Source organism: Bacidia gigantensis (assembly GCF_019456465.1).
Source record: "Bacidia gigantensis strain McMullin 20006 chromosome Unknown contig_180, whole genome shotgun sequence".
Classification (NCBI taxonomy): domain Eukaryota; kingdom Fungi; phylum Ascomycota; class Lecanoromycetes; order Lecanorales; family Ramalinaceae; genus Bacidia; species Bacidia gigantensis.
Window position 1 is genome coordinate 1,993,632 of NW_025408596.1, and position 17,726 is coordinate 2,011,357.

General features: G+C 49.5%; 7 protein-coding genes across 7 annotated transcripts; 3 read left to right on the plus strand and 4 right to left on the minus strand.

Annotated features, from left to right (window-relative positions):
• Nucleotides 1-191: 191 nt before the first annotated feature.
• On the minus strand, nt 192-712 carry KY384_003540 (uncharacterized protein; the record flags this gene model as incomplete). Its single annotated transcript, XM_044812054.1, has 3 exons — nt 192-325; nt 409-622; nt 674-712. The coding sequence occupies 3 exons, from the start codon at nt 710-712 to the stop codon at nt 192-194; spliced, it is 387 nt and encodes a 128-aa protein (XP_044671187.1).
• Nucleotides 713-1,325: 613 nt separating this feature from the next.
• KY384_003541 (uncharacterized protein) lies at nt 1,326-2,711 on the plus strand (the record flags this gene model as incomplete). The annotated part of the gene is made up of 1 exon (XM_044812055.1): nt 1,326-2,711. The coding sequence occupies one exon, from the start codon at nt 1,326-1,328 to the stop codon at nt 2,709-2,711; it is 1,386 nt and encodes a 461-aa protein (XP_044671188.1).
• Nucleotides 2,712-3,933: 1,222 nt separating this feature from the next.
• KY384_003542 (uncharacterized protein) lies at nt 3,934-5,677 on the plus strand (the record flags this gene model as incomplete). The annotated part of the gene is made up of 3 exons (XM_044812056.1): nt 3,934-4,005; nt 4,055-4,508; nt 4,530-5,677. 3 exons carry the CDS (start codon nt 3,934-3,936, stop codon nt 5,675-5,677), a joined length of 1,674 nt encoding a protein of 557 aa, XP_044671189.1.
• A 502-nt stretch (nt 5,678-6,179) lies between these two features.
• KY384_003543 (uncharacterized protein) lies at nt 6,180-7,926 on the minus strand (the record flags this gene model as incomplete). Its single annotated transcript, XM_044812057.1, has 2 exons — nt 6,180-7,176; nt 7,280-7,926. 2 exons carry the CDS (start codon nt 7,924-7,926, stop codon nt 6,180-6,182), a joined length of 1,644 nt encoding a protein of 547 aa, XP_044671190.1.
• A 2,619-nt stretch (nt 7,927-10,545) lies between these two features.
• On the minus strand, nt 10,546-11,288 carry KY384_003544 (uncharacterized protein; the record flags this gene model as incomplete). Its single annotated transcript, XM_044812058.1, is given in 4 exon segments — nt 10,546-10,785; nt 10,800-10,880; nt 11,004-11,015; nt 11,070-11,288. 4 exon segments carry the CDS (start codon nt 11,286-11,288, stop codon nt 10,546-10,548), a joined length of 552 nt encoding a protein of 183 aa, XP_044671191.1.
• Nucleotides 11,289-12,186: 898 nt separating this feature from the next.
• Nucleotides 12,187-12,621, plus strand: KY384_003545 (uncharacterized protein; the record flags this gene model as incomplete). Its single annotated transcript, XM_044812059.1, is given in 2 exon segments — nt 12,187-12,396; nt 12,415-12,621. The coding sequence occupies 2 exon segments, from the start codon at nt 12,187-12,189 to the stop codon at nt 12,619-12,621; spliced, it is 417 nt and encodes a 138-aa protein (XP_044671192.1).
• Nucleotides 12,622-14,019: 1,398 nt separating this feature from the next.
• On the minus strand, nt 14,020-14,655 carry KY384_003546 (uncharacterized protein; the record flags this gene model as incomplete). Its single annotated transcript, XM_044812060.1, has 1 exon — nt 14,020-14,655. One exon carries the CDS (start codon nt 14,653-14,655, stop codon nt 14,020-14,022), a length of 636 nt encoding a protein of 211 aa, XP_044671193.1.
• Between the last annotated feature and the right edge of the window lie 3,071 nt (nt 14,656-17,726).

Sequence of the window (17,726 nt, forward strand, 5' to 3'; positions counted from 1 at the left end):
TCTCAGTGACGAAGATCCTTGCTAGAAGTAATCAGCGAAAGCTCTTCCACAATAATAAAGCATTGCTCTTCGCTCTGAAGAAATCTTGGAAGCTGGAAATTGTTGTATTGCGTTTCCTCCGATCCCGACGGTCCATAAATACATCCATATATGTCAGTTTTGACGCCCCGCTGATGCCCACGTCGTTATGTTCAAAAGTCCTGCTCTTCCTGAAAGAACATTGTAAAGCTTATTATCGTGCCATAAATCAGCAAGCCTCCTATGATCGACATGGCCATTGCAGCAGGTTGGATCAGCCCGCAATGCGCCAGCAGGACCGGTAGAGCTATATTCATCCAATTTTCAGCATGATCCAATGAAGTGGTGTCGTAGATCGTGGTGTTTGAGAGTGTTCAGGAGCTATCATACCTATGCCCATCACCACTAGAAACCCGGTGCAGAACCGTCCAAAGTCTATTGCAGCACTTCCAGCGCTTTCCATGAAATCATCTGGATTCGCGCATCTTCCGCATATCCAGTTAGGGAGCGGTGCAATGACATATGTAGCGACGACGAGTAGGGTGAGGTAGCTGTGAAAGAGCGCCGAGGAGAGGATGACGAGGAGGAAGCCAATTGCGAGAACCTATGAGCGCATTAGACCTTTTCGACTACGGTTTATAACTTTTGTACTCACGAATGACAAAGCAATGATGGTCTTCAGGCCGGCTGCCATCTTGCGGGGCGTATGTTTGCTAGGAGCCTAGAACAACGTAGAAGATATTGTTCGTTGAAGATAGGCAAGTGGCGAGATTTGATGGGGTATGCCGAGGAAGCTGAATGTCGGTAGTCGTTCCGAAGGTCTAGCAGACCACGAGGGGACTCATTGTATCTGGTTGCTGCAGTAATTCGACGATGGAGCTCGATGTGGCTGGTCGAGAAGGTGAGGTTTCCCGTCAATCCGTCAGGCTAGTCGGCGCCAAGACTCAGAAACACTGCCCTGCGAACACCTCAGCCACCACCCGAGACGACCATTGTTTCTTCACTCATCCACCTTATCAACTCCCATTACTCTCCTTTCACATGACAATGAGACTTTCCAATGTCCATGACTGCCAGACCCATGAACTCTCAGCGACACTGAAATCATCATCAAGATTCTACAAGCCGCCAGATTCCTGACCTAAGTTCGACCTCGACCACCCTGCTCCTCGTAAGGCTTCACTCATCTGGAGAGCCTCCACAACGATCTAACTCATCTCACCTACGACTCTGAATACTTCCATTTGCTTTATCGTTTGTCATTTCGCAAGAACGGCTGCATATTTTTAAGCCAAACCATATATTCGATGTCCGACCGATCAAACAATCGGCGCGAGCCAAGGAGGAGTCTGCGACACCTGCCAAATGGCAACAATGGTGTTCATGAGGAACTGCAGCCAGAGGAGAGCGCTGGTATCGCAGAAAATGCGCGGAGGGGTGTAGAGGGGCATCAAGACGCAAATGCTCGCACCGTTGAGACAAAGAATCAACAAGCAGGGCCACGACAAGCGCGGGGAGGGAAGAAGCCAAAAAGTCAGACGGGCCAAGGGAACAATCCACCGGGAAAGAAACCCACACACTCTAGAAATGAAGCTCGGGATTCTCAACCAGTTTCGGCCAGAACCAATTCGATCCCTGCGCCACATCTGAACAGCACACCAAAAGCGAAGCTTGCCACTCCTTCGAAGGCTACTGGAACCACTCCACGACCATATGCTGGCCCTGGGTTCCACAATTCACCTGATGCGTCGACCCTGAAACTTCCTCAATATTTCTCAAAATCTGTACCTAATGTAAACAAGACGACTAGTCTCAAGAGTATGATGGAGAATACTCCTGAAGACTCAGCTTCAGAGAAAGAAGATCTGCAGTCAAGCTACGCATACACGCCAGATCGAATTCGCCTTTCACGCGAGGAATCGCCCCTAGACATGCTCTTCCGCGCGGACAGGGCAGCCAAAGCGAAGCTTTCGCGAACATCCTCAGGGCTGAAGACTGATGATACGCGGATTTCAACCAACTCTGATGCTCCACGACCCAGCGGCCCGTCTTTAGCAGCGCCGTCATCGCGTCATCATGCAAGGCACCATACTGATGGCAACGCGGGTAGTGTCTTTCGTATGGAGATGGACAGCGACTCTAATGGGCAGGCTCTTCAATCCAAGGAAGAGGAACCTGCCGCCGATGCGACCAATGAGGACCCACTACTCGCTAAGACTAGAGCACTGAAACAGCTGCTGAATTTTCCCAGCTATCCAGACCACTCCTCTCCTGCTCAGACCTCTGAAGTACCTTCTACAAACTTCACAACTCCGACACAAAAGCCCAAAAATCGGACATCTGCTCGTTTGTCTGGAACGCTACCCGTGTTTCCAAATGGTATGGAGGGCACGACACCCGACGAACGACGACAAGCTCTACTCGCGTTAGCAGAGAAGCAGATTGCGTCACCCAATATTCCTACAAATCAACGCCCCCTTCCTCGAGCCTCAGTCGGGAGTTCAAAGCTCCCATGTCTCCAGTTGGTGACCGCGACCTTGAACCTCCCTCCACTCCTACACCCTCGAACAGAAAGGAGAAACACCGACCTACCACAAGGAGGCAACCTGCCTCAGCTCACCAAACATCTACTGCATCTCCTGCCGTGCCTGCCGTGCCTGCCGGCAACACTAGGCAGTCAGCCACTTCCATGAAAAGTAATGAATACAGTACGAAGAACATCGAGGATGATTTACGTCGAATGTTGAAGATTAATGTTCTTTAGCGAAGGCGTTTTACTTGCATAAACTTCGGACGGGAACCTAAGAAATCTACGGCGTTGAGTGGACACGATCTCGACGGGGTTGCCCGAACCTAGCCCCATGACTATTAAATAGCCTTGCGTTTAACTCACTTCTCACATCAACTCATACGCCTGCATAATTGTTTATTATTCAGCAGGCTCTACGGAAACTCGGACGTGACGATTCTCTCCGATCAATCCTAACATAGGCAACGAAGCCTATGCTTTAATATCTGGTGGCAGCAAGCCTCTGGAACATGACTTGGATTCTGAATTGTCGCCGACTACTAATCATATCCTCGATAAATGCGATTTTCGATACCCGAATACGCCAGATCAGCTACCGATTGCGGTTTCGTTTGGGAACTCACAGCACTTCTGCACGAATATCTCCTTTGTAATGCACCATTATTGCATATTCTTCTCGCCACTTGACAGGATTAACGACCATCAAATCAGTATGGTACTTTATCCTTATGGCACTCGATCATTCGAAGCTTCATGCATCTTTACTGAAACCAACGACAGCACATCTGCAGCTATTTCATTTGTCAATTATTGTACACAGATCTTGCGACCCGCGCAACCTGCATATATGACGCGACTATTTCTATAACATGCACCTATGATAGCAACTTGAACAAAAAGCTTTCTTAGGTAGCAAAGACAGAAGTTCAAATGAACATCCTTTCCATTGCTATATGCGTTTGCCATATCATGATGTGTTTCCTCCCCGCATCTGATGACATTTAATCCCGAAACTCAGCCGGTAAGTCTCAATATGACGGAGGTTGTGGTACATGGAGACCCCTCGGAAAGGCATGGGAATGTTGCAAGAATAGCATGTCGCGTGTGTAAGATCTGATCTAGAGATCTGGCATGAAATTTAGGGTTGTAGATTAGGCCGTCTTGGCTTGCCTAGCCCAAGGCTAGCAGGGGGCCTAGGCTTACTCGATGACATCTACATTCCATCATGAAGTACCGGAACAAACGCGTCCGGGTGGCGTCGCGCTGGGGCATTTTCACGAGTCCCATTTGTACTTCAAGCTCACTTCTCCGACAGAGACGCGTCAAGTATCCGACTCGCAGCAAGAAATCCTTTCCAGCTAAAAATTCCCTCTAGCATACACAAGATGGCTGTAGGTGATGCCTCTAAGAATGGGAAAAAGAAGGTTGTCATTGTCGGAGGTGGGGCAGCAGGAATGGTGAGCAAATATCGTGTCTGCTTGTCGAAATGGTCACTGACCCGCCCAGTCTTGCGCAGCTACACTCGCCCAGCACCCAGAGAAGTTCGACATTACCATCATAGAGCGTATGTCCGTTCTTGGAGGCCAGGCCACCTCAATCGCGCTGGACAAAGAGAAGTACGGGACCACATGGATGAATGATGGCGTTCAGGGAGGATCGCCCATCTTCAAGCACACCTTTAGATTCATGGAACGTTACGGTCACCATCCACAAGGCGTCAAGCTACAAGTCGCGTTTGGGCAAGGGAAAGACAGCTTCTGGACTAATTGTTTCCCGAGTCCACTTGTCGACCAATTCTCCAAAGACATTAAGAAATTCGGAAAGGTGCTGAAGTTGATCAAATACACCATGCCAGTCCTAGGCTTAGTGCCCATTCGGATCATGCTACGGCTGTTCTTCTTTTCTAAAGATTTCGGTGACAAGATGGTCTACCCTCTGATCGCGCTCTTCCTCGGCACCGGTAAGCTGCATCTCCCTATAGAACCCTCACCACTAACACCCTACCTAGGAAACCAAACCGCCAACGTCGCCTGCGCAATCCTCGAACGCCTCTTTGACGACCCCAACATGAAACTCTGGAACTACGACCCGGATACCCTCCTCCCCAACCTCCCCGACATGGTCACCTTCCCCAGCTGCGACAAATTCTACAAAGACTGGGCCGCGGATCTACGGTCCAAGGGCGTCGACATCCGCACAAACACCGACGTCACCGCCATCAAATCCCGCACCAAGAAAGGCGTCGTCCTCGAGACCGCCCCCTTCGACCCCGAAAAAGGCAAAACAGACCCCAAGGGTGGCCAGCGCGCAGGCGGACACACAGGCCCCACCTCCGTGACTGAAACGTTCGACGACATGGTCCTCGCCGTGCTCGCTGACGACGCGAAAAAGCTCCTGGGTAAAACCTCCTCCTTCTTCGAACGCTTCGTCCTCGGCGGCGCCTACTTCTACAACGACATCACGATCACGCACTCCGACAGCGACTATTTCTCCAACAACTTCGAGACGCACTTCTCAGACGACCTGTGCGCCAAGCCGAAGAACAAGCAGCAAGAGGAGCAAGTCGCGTTCGCGAAGAATCAGATCACTCGGCGCGAAGGGGATGGCGAACCCGCTGGTTATCGACCCATGTATTACACGCACAGTTACAAGGAGGACATGGCAAAGATCGAAATGGCCTTCGACTGCACGAACTACCAGCACCAATTCCGGCAAGACAGCCCCGATTCCGTGACGGGTGAGAAGCCAGGCCAGCCACACACGCAGCACGTATTCCAATCGATCTTCCTGGACGAAGACCATCGTGACAAGTGGACGATCGACCAGATCGACCCTGAGAAGATTATATTGCGGAAGTGGTGGCATCAGCTGGGGCATCGATGGCAGCATTATATCAGGGTCGTGCCGAATATGATGTGGTTGCAGGGGAAGCGCCGGACGTGGTATGCGGGGAGCTGGACGCTGGTTAATATGCATGAGATGGCGTGTGTCAGTGGCATTGCGGCCGCGTGGAGACTTGGGGCTGAATATACGGTTTTCGATGCATTCGCGGAGGATCTGTTTCAGAAGTATTTGTTGATTAGTCATGGGAAGATGTATAAGAAGAAGGGTGGGGAGAAGGGGGATTGAGGGTGTGAGTCTATGGCTTGGGTTGGCAGAGGCTGGCTTGGTGTGAGGACATGGCTTTTGGTCGGTTTGTCGATGATCTTGTCTGAACTCGTGGTCTTGGTTTCCTCTGGAGGAGAGAGCGAAGGATGTTTTGGAGCCTTTGGATAGTTTGTTTTATTTTTTTTGTTGATATTTGTCTATATGGGGGTATCCAATATAAGGTATATATACACCATCTCACGGACTCCTTCTCAGCGCTTGTGCGCTCTGTTTTCGGCTTTCGCCCCGAAGAATCTCCGCTCTGCCTGCGCCCTGCATCGGTGTTGCAAAGCGTCGTTGTATTGATATGCCAATGGGCAGTATAGGTTATTTCCTCCGAAATAGAGAGGGTGGTAGTTGAGGCTATCCACAAGCCGATTCGATCCAATCATTTACCTGAGCATCTGTCCCAGACTGACGCTTATCTTCCGCCAAAAATCACGATGTGGGTATCTTCCAACGAACGACGATATTGCAGGACTCTTCACACAGCACGAAGCTGATCCTTGACCTCCACCTCCTCTAACCTATCCTCACGATGATCCCTCAGCCCGGGTTCCTGCTCGAACCTCAGCCCATGCTCCTGCTTCTTCTTCGCATTCTCCTTCTCCTCATCACTTAACCCATCATCCGCTCCTTCCTGCTGCACTTCCCCCCCATCACTCTCACCCTCCCCTTCCTTCTCACCCCCTTCCTTCCCATCCCCACCACCCTCATCACCACCCTCCTCAGCATGCCCCTCTCCATTCAACAACGCCACCCTGGACTCATCATGCGCCGTCCCCTCTCCACGCGACCAACTATGACTCCAATACGTAATAGCAAAACTGCCCTCCCTTGTCACCGTCCCATCATCGTCCTCCTCCCCCGCAACCCCTAACCTCTCCTTACACAACTCCGGGTTGAAATCCTCACTCTTAATCCACGTCGAGCAAATCTCGCGCACATCCTCCCCATCCGGCCCCCAGCTATACGGATAGATCGCCCAGTCGGGTAGAACCTGCACCTCTTGCCTCACAGACGCGTCGGTCTTATACAGCACACCGCCACCCGGTCCGCCTTCGCCAACGCCCCAGCCCGAAAGCGCGTAATGCTCATCCAAATTCTGTGTATCCCTATTCTCCCAATTGTATGCCCCCACGACCCCTCCATCACCATTATATCTTCCAATGATGTCGTATAAAGCGCCAGGCCCGGTGATGGCTTCCGCCTGGATCTTCATTCTTGGCTCCTCGAGGAAGCGCTCGCTTTCTTCCTCTGCGGCCACCTCGGCGAGCGTGTCCGCGATGTATTCGAGTGGGAGCAGCCAGAATGGGTGGGCGGGGGTGGACATCATCCAGGCGTTGGGGATGGAGTGGACGGACTCGTTGATTGTGCCCATACGGCCGACGTAGGCTGTGCGGGTTGGTGTGGAGGGGCCGAAAGTGGAGAGGAGGGCGGAGGTTGGGCGGAGGCATTCAACGTCGAGGTCTAAGTAGAGGCTGTGTGGGAGAGGTTAGCAAATTATACGGTATTGTGAGTAATAGCTTTGGTGGAGGCAAAGGTTGGGGTGGAAAGAGGACTGCTAGGTTGAGGCCTGCTTACCCGCCAAAAACGTGCATGTAGATATTTCGCGCTGCGTCTACGCGCTCAATCTCCACTGTTAGAGCGTTGTAGGTGTCAAGAAACCAGGGGGCGTATTTCTCCACTAATCGCAGGTTGTCTGCGTCGGTCCATAATACCCATTCCCAATCCGGGTGTTGGGCGCGGCATGTATAGCTCCAATGGCGGAATTTCTCAGGGAGGCGGGTGTCTGACCAGCTCTGGTGGATGAGCTTCGGTACGGTGGTCTGGGAGGTTGGGAGTGGTCGACTGAGAAGAGCCGACGGGGATAGCTGTCGAGCTATTTGTTCTTTGGGCGATTGCTGGGTGGGCGGTGTTATGATTGTGGTCTTCCGTAACCGATCACCTTCGAGATTCATTGGAGATGTCTCGATGTTGCCGTATCGGAAGGCAGGCCTCTCATCTGGCGGCAATTCGACGATCTTGGTGGTTGAATGAGTCTTTCGATTGAAAGTTGTCGAACTGCCATGCTCCTTCGCGGGTCTTTGCTTCCTATGTGATAGTGGTAGGAGACGCTCCTGCCTGATATTGGGAAATGTATAGAGACATAGAATGATGAATATCAAGGCAAGACCGACATAAGACAGCCCGTGGGACTTGCTAGACTTAGTTGAGGCGAATGCAATCATGACTGGAGGTTCGGAGGAACGACTGGTATAAGATTATAGGACTGAATGAGCAGAAGAGTCAGACATATGATGGCATAAGAACTTAGACATGACAAGGCATTCAGCGAATCTTCATGCTAAATGTATGTCATATCACAGGACTTCTGGTTGTATCCAGGGAAATCAAAGGTTTGTAGAAATAATATGCAAGAGAAGCTGATAGCGGAGATCAGTGACTGTCATGGGTACAAGCCGTGTCTGTATCATGATTGAAGGTTTAGCAACACAACATGTCAGGTCCTCAGAATAACATAATTCCGCTGCTATTATTCAAGGTAGGTTCCACTGATTCAGGCTGTCCATATAACGCCGTGTATCACCATTATTGTCAGAAACATGCTCAGTACGGCATCATAGCCGACAGGTTGTCTTGGAATGAGTTGCGACGACTGACGCGCCGACAATGTGGCTTTGCTGCACGATATTTAAAGTATAAACAAGGTGCCCACCATGGCGGATTGGGTCGCATAAGTGGCCGTTGTCGTCGTCACCCGCCAGCTGCCAAGACGGCATCGCCAATGTCGCACCTTTGGATAGTGTTACAGAGTGAAACGTTGTATTTGTGGATGTTAAGTTGGCTGTGATGATGAGGATTAATAGCAGGGTTGGAAAGCTGACCACGCGCGATGCAATCTTCCATCCATTCTTTCGCAGAAATGATGATCCGATCCGAGGCTTATGCAGCTCGTGTGCAGCCTGTGCAGCCTGTTCATGGAACATAAGTCATCTCAATATTACTGAGATTGAGACCTGCAGCGCTCTGGTATTGCCTTGGAAGTTGAATATTCTTACGATTGTACGAGAAGATAGGTAACCCCTGAGGATGTACGTCTCTAAGTCTTGTCACCAAATCCAAAGAAGCGTTGCCTGCGATTTCATTAATCGCAAGAACTGAAGAGGATGTATCCGGTCCATGTCATAGTAAGAAATTTAAGACTCAATTCCGAATGCAATATGATTCCTTCTTAAATATGAATTGGATACAACTTCCACGCTATTCGTGTTTGCGTATTTCAAGTGTCAAGGTCGACAGCAAAGACTGGATCGACAAGCACAACATCTTTCCACTTACATACTGTGCCTTCCAGAAGAGCTAGAATGCCAAATAAAACCCACAACCACCGACGAGTCCACAACCTTCTCCTCCTTCAAAGACTCTTATCCTTACGAGAAGGCGCCTCTCCATTCACTCTAATACAGGACACAATCGAGCAGCCTGCACACCCTCTGATTGACAGCTTGATCCATAATGCAAAGGTCCTCCCCTGTACCTCCGCAAGATCCACCTCTAACAACCCTAGATCTCCAAAATAACAACAATCTACATCTCCTTCCTCACCCCCACGCCACCCAAAGACATCACACACTTCCTCCCCGCCTACCGAACCCCCATCACCGCCCTTAGCTCCTCAATCAACGCCCTTCTCCCCCCAACTACCACCGCCACCACCGCCGCCGCCGCCGCCACCCCTCCGCGAACGCTCTTAATAATCGACACCCTCCACCCTCTCTGCAGCACCCCCTCTCTCCCACTCTCCTCCTTCCTCTCCTCCCTCATAACCCCCACAATCACCCTCGTGGGCATCTACCACACTGATATCCCCCTTCCCCTCCCCACCCACGCGCAAGACAACCCCTACGCTCCCTCCCCCCTGCAAACCCTGCATTACCTCGCCACCACGATCCTAACCACGCATTCCCTCCCTCAAGTCCTAGCCAGAAAACACGCCACGGACCACGGGAGGCCGGAACCAGTATTTGGGCTTGACGAGGGAAGGGAGGGCGTGCTTGTTGGTTTGGCGCCGAAGGGGTTGGGGCAGGGAAGCGATAGGGAGGGATACGTGCTAGAAATGCGACATCGACGGCGCTCGGGACGGGAGGTGGAGGAGGTATTTGTGCTGCCACTTTCGCCAACAGTGGGGACGGGCAAGGGAGTTGAAGGAGGTTTCGGGTTTGGGTTGCTGGAGGAGTTTCCGGGATATGGTCAGAAAGGGGGTGGGGAGAGAGGTGCAAGGGAAGAGCAAGCGGGGGAAGATGGGACATTTGAGTTGGGGTTGACGGAGAAACAGAGACGGGATCGTGAGGGGGTCGTGTTGCCTTATTTTGATGCGCAGAGGAGGGGAGGAAGGGGGGAAGAGGGGGAGGGGGGTCAGGGAGAAGGCGGGAGGATTGTGTACGAGATGGGTGTTGAAGATGATTTTGATGAGGAGGAGGATGAAATCTGATGATATTGATGATATCGATCCGGAATACTATAAATCCTCATTCGAGATATGGCTTCTGTAATGGCATTTTTCGGCTCTTGCCTCGCCGGTGTATCGACTATGCGTTATAGCAAAGCGGACTTCACGGGCAGATCACTCCTCCATTAAAGGCGCTCTTCTCGTTGTGTTAGCCCACAAGCACCTACCACATTGCGTTTGACTTACTCCTCATCTAAGAACCTCGCCCACAATTTCAGACGCTGATATGACTTCTGATATGATATCTTCCCGATCTCAGTAACAAAGGCAGCCTCCCAATGATAGCAACAAGGCGTAGCTTATCCAAGTAGGGCTAGTCGTCCCATTCCTCAAATTTCTACTGTTGTCTAGACGGACTCAATGGCCGGTTGAATCCTCCGACACGGTTCATGTATTGCCTGTATTCGATCTTATTCTCTTTCCTGACCCCATATACATTGTTGCCCTTCACTTTGGTATTCTTCGTTGTCTTGAAGCCGCCAAAACCCAGCATCCGTCTCATTTCCGCTTCTTCGGGGTTTTCATCTATTTCCATGTCCCCATTTGGGTGCGTTTTAACTTCCTGCGGGTTGGGCACCTTGGTAGATGTACCATTGGGTTTAGGGTTTGGAGGAGTGTTTTTATGAGGCCCCGGTTCAGGTCGTTGAGGATCGGGTCTTCGACCGCGGGGGCCTATGGGAGGTTGTGGTGATCGCGAAGGTCGTGCATTTGGAGAACGAGCTCGGCGGGGTGGAGAGTGTTGTCGACGGCGTGTTTCGTCACGGTCTCGAGGATGTGGAGATCTTGAGCGCGAACGCGAACGGTGATCTGTGTTCAGTATCAGTTCATGTAGCAGCATTAAAGGGGATTTGCGCGTTGTACCTCGAACAGGTCTATGTCTTTCTCTACTGCGACTTCGATCCTTTTGTCGCCTTGCTGTCCGCTCTCGAGAATAGCTTCTAGGTTTTTGATGATCCCGCTTACTGTATCCCCGCTCTCGTGATCGCGATCTGCTGTAATCTCTGCGATCTCTTCTTCTCTCCCGAGACCGTGACCTTGGACGCTCGGTTTCGCGCGGTGGCCTCCCATTCCGATCTTCATATCTGGGCGCTTTTGCATGTCGATCATACCGGGCGGGACTTTCGTCTCGACGCGGACGTTTGGCTGGACGATCTGTCATCATTGTTCTATTGGTACCTTCATCAGACCAGTCATCGCAGTGAAAAGGTCCAAGACGTGTATCAAAGTTCAGAGACAGAACGCATTCGAATGACTATTTGCGATACTCCGCTAGGCTTGATTAGGCCAAGTACATCCCTAGCGTCGGTCAATCATAGCAATCATTTTTAATTTCCACGCTGCATCTCCATTTACTTCCAGGACAACCCTGAACGCCAAAAGGACATCAATCATTCAAGCGCTCTATCTTGCGGCCCAGCGTCTTTGATCATTCATCTGATTTATCGTGCACAAGAGCGCTCCGCTAGTATATTTATTAGAACTTCATCAGCCCAACATTGATGGTTTCCCCTGTACGCCTTGTTTCTTTACACTAGTAAGAATGAATTTCATTATTTGTCGTACAATCTGAATTGCCTTGGAAAACTAGCGATCTTCAAGTGACATCTAGTCTTCTATCTTATGATACATCTGATTTTCCCTGTTCTGAATTTATCGGAAGTGAGAATCTTCCTGAAGGCAAAGCTCGTATGTCTCCAACACATTCTTTGCAAAATTCATTTGTGCTATACGTGAAGTCTTTGCTGTTAGAATTCGTGTCATATAGTGTGCTGTGTGACGTGAAGGCTGCCCCAAGTAACACAGGGTTCCGGTCACACCGGGTACCATCAATATTTCTCCACACCTTCCCAACTCACACATCTCACGACACCTTATGATAAATGATAAAATCTCTATCATGTCTCCATTTGACTTCCTTTCTCACCCATCCCTATCATCTACAATCTCCGGCCTCATCAACAGAGTTCCGACCATCAGCATGAATCCCACGAAAACAACAAAAGCGACGACCGCACCTCAGCCAACAGCTTTTTCACACAAGCTATCCTTTGAGGGAGCAAAGCTGACTGCGCGCGAATCGGCATCCCGCGGCCGCGACCGTTTCGTCAATTCATGCAAATTCCAAGTACACCTTCATGACTCGACAGCCCCCATGTGCCCTCGCTGTACAAAGAACTATGAGGCCTGGGTCCGTGTGTTTTTCCAGAGGATATACCGAGTGTACGGCCAGTCTATGGAGCTTGTTGACGAGGAGAAGCCCTGGGAGGAGAAGCCCCACGAGAAGAAGCCCCAGGCAGAGAAGGCCCAAGAGAAGAAGCCCGAGAATGATGATGACTGGGTGAAGATTGGTATGGAGGATCTCGAGGAATCCAAAGCCAACGAAAAGAGTACTGCCAAGAAGTGGTGGAAATAGTGATTGCAAGGTATAGAAGGATAGATAACCTACTGCATATTGTGAGATTGATCCGGGTGGTGATCATGTCCCGAATTGATTGTAGAGTGAGCCTATTTCATAGCTTGTAAGTCATAATTTGCTATGAATAAAATCTCATAGAATGCAACAATGATAGTCATCTCGTGACTTTTTCACATCTCGCGTCATGCATCCATCAAAAACTTTAAGACAGAGGTCGTACACAGTGGCGACAGCAAGATGATCCAACACCAGTGCTGCAATACTTCTATATTTGTTTACCCCGATACGATGTCTTTGGCGTTAGGAACCCCATCTCCAAGCGATCCGTTTGGGTTTGCTGCTGTGAGGTGGAGGGGACACTAGTTTCGTCTACCAGATGGGTGGCGGATCAATTCAAGCTTGCATCAACAACAAATACACCATGCTCAAATAGGAAACCCAGACCTCTCGCCAAGGAATCGGGGTTCAATGGTAGACCTTGAATCTGAAAAGGGTAAAGTGCTGTGAAGTGTCGTCGTCGACACTCGGCGACGGAGGTGAAATTGCCGTTTTGGGACAGTGGCAAAACTATAATGATATATGGCTATCCGCGGGTCGGCAAACAACACATCAATCTCATCTGAACATCATGATGAGATGCTGAGCATGGAAGTATCCAGAGGAGCATATTATGCTCAGAACAAAGACGACCGTTCCTGAATGGAGAACAATGCATTGTTCAACCAATGCCAATCGCTTATATAATATGTCAAGACCGCGGAATATTAGAAAACAATCCACATCTTTGCACCCCATACGACTCTCCTGACTCTCACTATCTTCAGAAAATCTCACCCCAAAATGGACGCTAACCACATGAACGCTCAAGCTGCATTCCACCGCGCCAGCTCAATCGCCTCCCTGAAATCATCACGTGCCAAGCAGGAACGTATGAAGCTTTGTCAAAGTCGGATTCACTCCGCATCAGATGCCGACCGGCTTTGCGAAGACTGCTCGGTCATTCACGAAAAGATTCATCAAAGCCTTTTTGACGAAGTGTTTGTCAAGTATTCAAGATCCGATGCCAGAAACAGTTAATTAGCTGATTAACGATGGTCAGAATATATATAGGTAGTGGCCATGGTAGTAGGGCAATGTTAGTGGCATCCTTTGGACAAATTAGAATGGTTTCCACTGAAAATTGCGCTTCAGCGGCTGCACTCGAATTCTAGGATGAAAGGGTGGAAGTGAAAGAGACGACGTCGCCTTGAACTAGCAGTCACTTTAAAAACAAAGAGAAAGACAATTCAATTTTTTGAGTGAGTGTACAAATCTCACTTAAAACAACGTCCACTGTATGTCTCTACTATCCTTTAATTTTCTCAACTTAACAGATCTTGCGTAGCATTGTGGACACTACTTCAAAGTAGCCGTGACATTGCCCAAAGGCCCTAACTCATCATCACCTACAGGGATCCGTGGACGGAGCTCAACATTCGCACCGGCCACCGTGCCTCGACTCCGCTTCGCAGGCGTATTCTTTTCATAGACGAAAATGTGCAGGGCATAGATTTGGTCCGAGAATTGCATCCTCACATAATCCCTTAGCTGGCTCATGATCGTCCTAGCGAGGCGATTCGGGATCACCCATCCAGGATCAGTACGCTGGTGCGGACCCGTCCCAATCTGCGAGGGACCTATACCGACCTCTACGTCTTTATTCCGAGAATGACGGTATCGATAGCGATTCAGCGATCCATCAGGGGGAAGATATCGTCTTATGTTGTAGATGAGCTCGTCGAGGATGGTAGCGACAGTGCGCGAGCTCAGCGGCGTGACTGGTATTGCAACGCATATGGTCCAGAAGAGGTTTGTTTCCCCAATTACTGGGAACTCAGGTATGTTCTCGCTACCGATGTCACATCTTGGTAAGGTCGTAAGGTTAGTTTGTTCCGGCAAGATAAGATCGCGTTTAATTGAGGCAGCTTTCACGCTGGTGATGTACAGTGTCGCTGTGATGGCTGCTGTGAGAAGTTGTGCTGATCCTCGCATCTTGAGATGGACGCTTGAAGGAATTGTAGAGGCTCGTGTGATACGACAGCGCTGGTAAATCGAGCTTAGATTTCACTGATGATGTTCTATTTTATAGAATCATTGATGTTTCTGCGGGTGTCTCGTACGACTTGAGACATAAATCTGGGACGAAAAAACTATTCAAAAGCCTTTACGCGCCTCGATTTACGAGTTGGTTAATGAACTCACAGCCAACAGTAGTCTAAGTCAGTGTTTTGTCTCGGGTCTGTACCGTGATACAGACCAGGTTCATTCATCTACCATGTCCGATCAGGCTGTCGTCCGACATCGGCGCTCGCATTGTTCTTGAAACAAAGACAAAAGTCCCTTTGGAAATAGATCTTTACGTTGGTTGTTCTGAATCAAAGATCTCGGTCCAAGTCTGACTCTGTGACTCTGACGGGAATTTAACGGAGCGCTAAATGATCCATTAGAGCCATCAAGGCTGAAGAGCCTGCTTATCTGCAGGTGAAAATTTGCGAAGCCATATCATTCCAAGACGTGGTGATTTTCATACACAGAAATTTGGGGGTAGAAGTCGAGCTCAGTAAATTCATAAGGTGTAAAACCCGAAAAGAAGACAAAAGAAGAACAGAGCGGTTGGCGTCCTAAGAACAAAAATTAAACAATGCATTGTCGGATCATGCAAAAGAGCGTTTACCTGATATTTCTCTTGCTGATCTTAATGCATCCTGCCAGTCGTTCATCTTAGGTTTTTTGTGAAGAACATGAACCCCTACTCGAAATTTCGCACACAATGTCAGGTCAAGCTAATACCACAAATCACCCCGATGGCACCTTTCTCCTAAAAGCGACCATTGCAGCAGTCCAGTCCTTGCAACGCAAAAAGCACGAGTTGATAGGCTGGTGTCAAGGAGAGATTCATGATAGGAGGGATGGAGAAGAGCTTTGCTGTGAGTGCTTAGCCCTATATGGGGACCTGTCGAATGTGACATTACAGAACGTGTACGATCGACATGAGGAGTCGACGTACGGTTGAGAAAGGGAGGATGGTCAAGGGATGGAGGTGGACAAATATGGAGGGACATCAGGCCAGCCAATTTAGTCGTCTGACCACAGTGAAACCGGCCACATCCATTGCATGTCCTGTACCTTACTTCTAATTCGCCTCGCGTTTTCATCACGAACATTTGCCGATAGACTCTTCTAGCAAAAGAAAGCCTTCTTGACCATATCCCACCGTCTTGGCAGAAAAGTTCCATGCCGTCTCAGTCGGTAGAAATTTCAGGGGCCGTCTCACTACAAGCGCACTATTCTTGAACATCTCCCCCTGTTTCATTATTCCCTCAGGTCTCCGAAACGATGACAAGGCTGTCTCTTGCCGCCTTCCTCATTGCAAATGACGAGCCTCCACGTGTGGAGATTGAAGGGACTGAAGGCCATGCCTCATGTGTCTCGCCAACGGAAGACTGTGACTGCAAGTGGCTTACCAGGCTCACTTTCAACAGATCGTGGCATCAAACCGTTTTCTGGTGAATCTCTGGTCTTCTGTAGGTTGCGAATCCAGTGTCCCATGGTGAAATAGCAGCAGCGTTGATCTGATAAGTACATATCAAGTCTTGCCAGTAAAAAGCTTCCTAAGATAGGAATCTATCCATTTTATCGGCTCAAACACAGCTACACCATACTAAAATGGCTGTACATAACTTTTAAAGATCGCCCCCAGAGTCTGACCGTCATGCAAGGCACATTCGTACCGATCCTCCCGAAACAGGGGGCAATCCAGAATTGTAGGTACTCGTAAAGTGAGGCTGACCACGCCCGTCGGGATGGGCACGAAGCCCATGAATCCCTTACCCTACAGGATCTCAAAGTCAGCCATATGATTCCGAACTGGCAGACTCGGCGCTTCTAGTCATGGTCGTCTGCATCTGTGACGGTTTCAGACTTTATGATGCGTAGGTAGTAGTACGCTCATGATTCTGCTATAAGAAGAGTCAACTGGCCTGCCAACTCCTGCTCACAGTATCAATTCTATAACACAAAATCAATCTAAATACCTCACCTTTTCAAATCCAAATCTAAGCACTCTAAACCATACAACTCCTTCTACCAACATCCACCAAACGCACACCACAAGCAATCATGAAGTCCATGACCCTCGCCGCAACCCTCTGCCTCGTCCTGTCGCCTCTGTCCACCTTAGCAGCACCCCCATCACCATGGTGGTCTGCATATTCCTCCTACTACACCCCTACAGCCCCGGACTGCGATGCTGCGCAGGCATGCGCAAACCAAATCCCCAATTGCCAGGAGCTTGTCGCCTCGTGCACACGCGCCGGCCCTCGTGACGTTGCTTGGGAGACTGAAGTATGCAGTGATGTTAAAGCTTGTAAGTAACCATCCTCTACTTTTACTCGAGTTTCGGGTTGGTGAGGCTGACTTCGAGGGAAGGTAGACTTCGGAACCACGTATAGAGATACTTGGATAGCTCATTTGTGAAAAGATGTCAAATCTCGTAAGTATAGGACTTCTGCCCTGGCTTGCAGTTGGGATAGATGAAGCTGATCTTGCGCCAAGATACTACTCGGTCATGATTGTGATGTATAGGACGTACTGTAGGCGCAGGGTGGGTAGGAACATAGTTCAATTGGGGTTTGGGGGGGACGAGGGGAAACAGTTGCAAATGCCAAAACGCCAGCAGGATTTTCTGTGTGATATAGACTGTACGATAGTGTTCGTTCTCGACGTATAAGAGACTTTGAATCGTTTTGAGCTCTTTCTCATATCCCTTCGTTTCCCCACTTCAAAGATCAAACTTTTGCTAACATCGGATCAAATTTATCATTAGTATCCAGTCTTTAATTCTTTAGCTCATGACCTATCTCATTGACTCCAAAGGCAGTACAGCTGGTTTTGCATATTTGTGTTCAAGTCGATTTGGCTAGATTTGGTTACGTAGAAAAAAAAGGCGTGACAAACGAAGCTATATTGCCGGTTATTTACTGTACTCCCTTGGTACGCATTATCGTTGCAATGCCTCACTGTTCAGAGCTCTGACTCACTGTACCTCGCAGGTGTCCATTCAA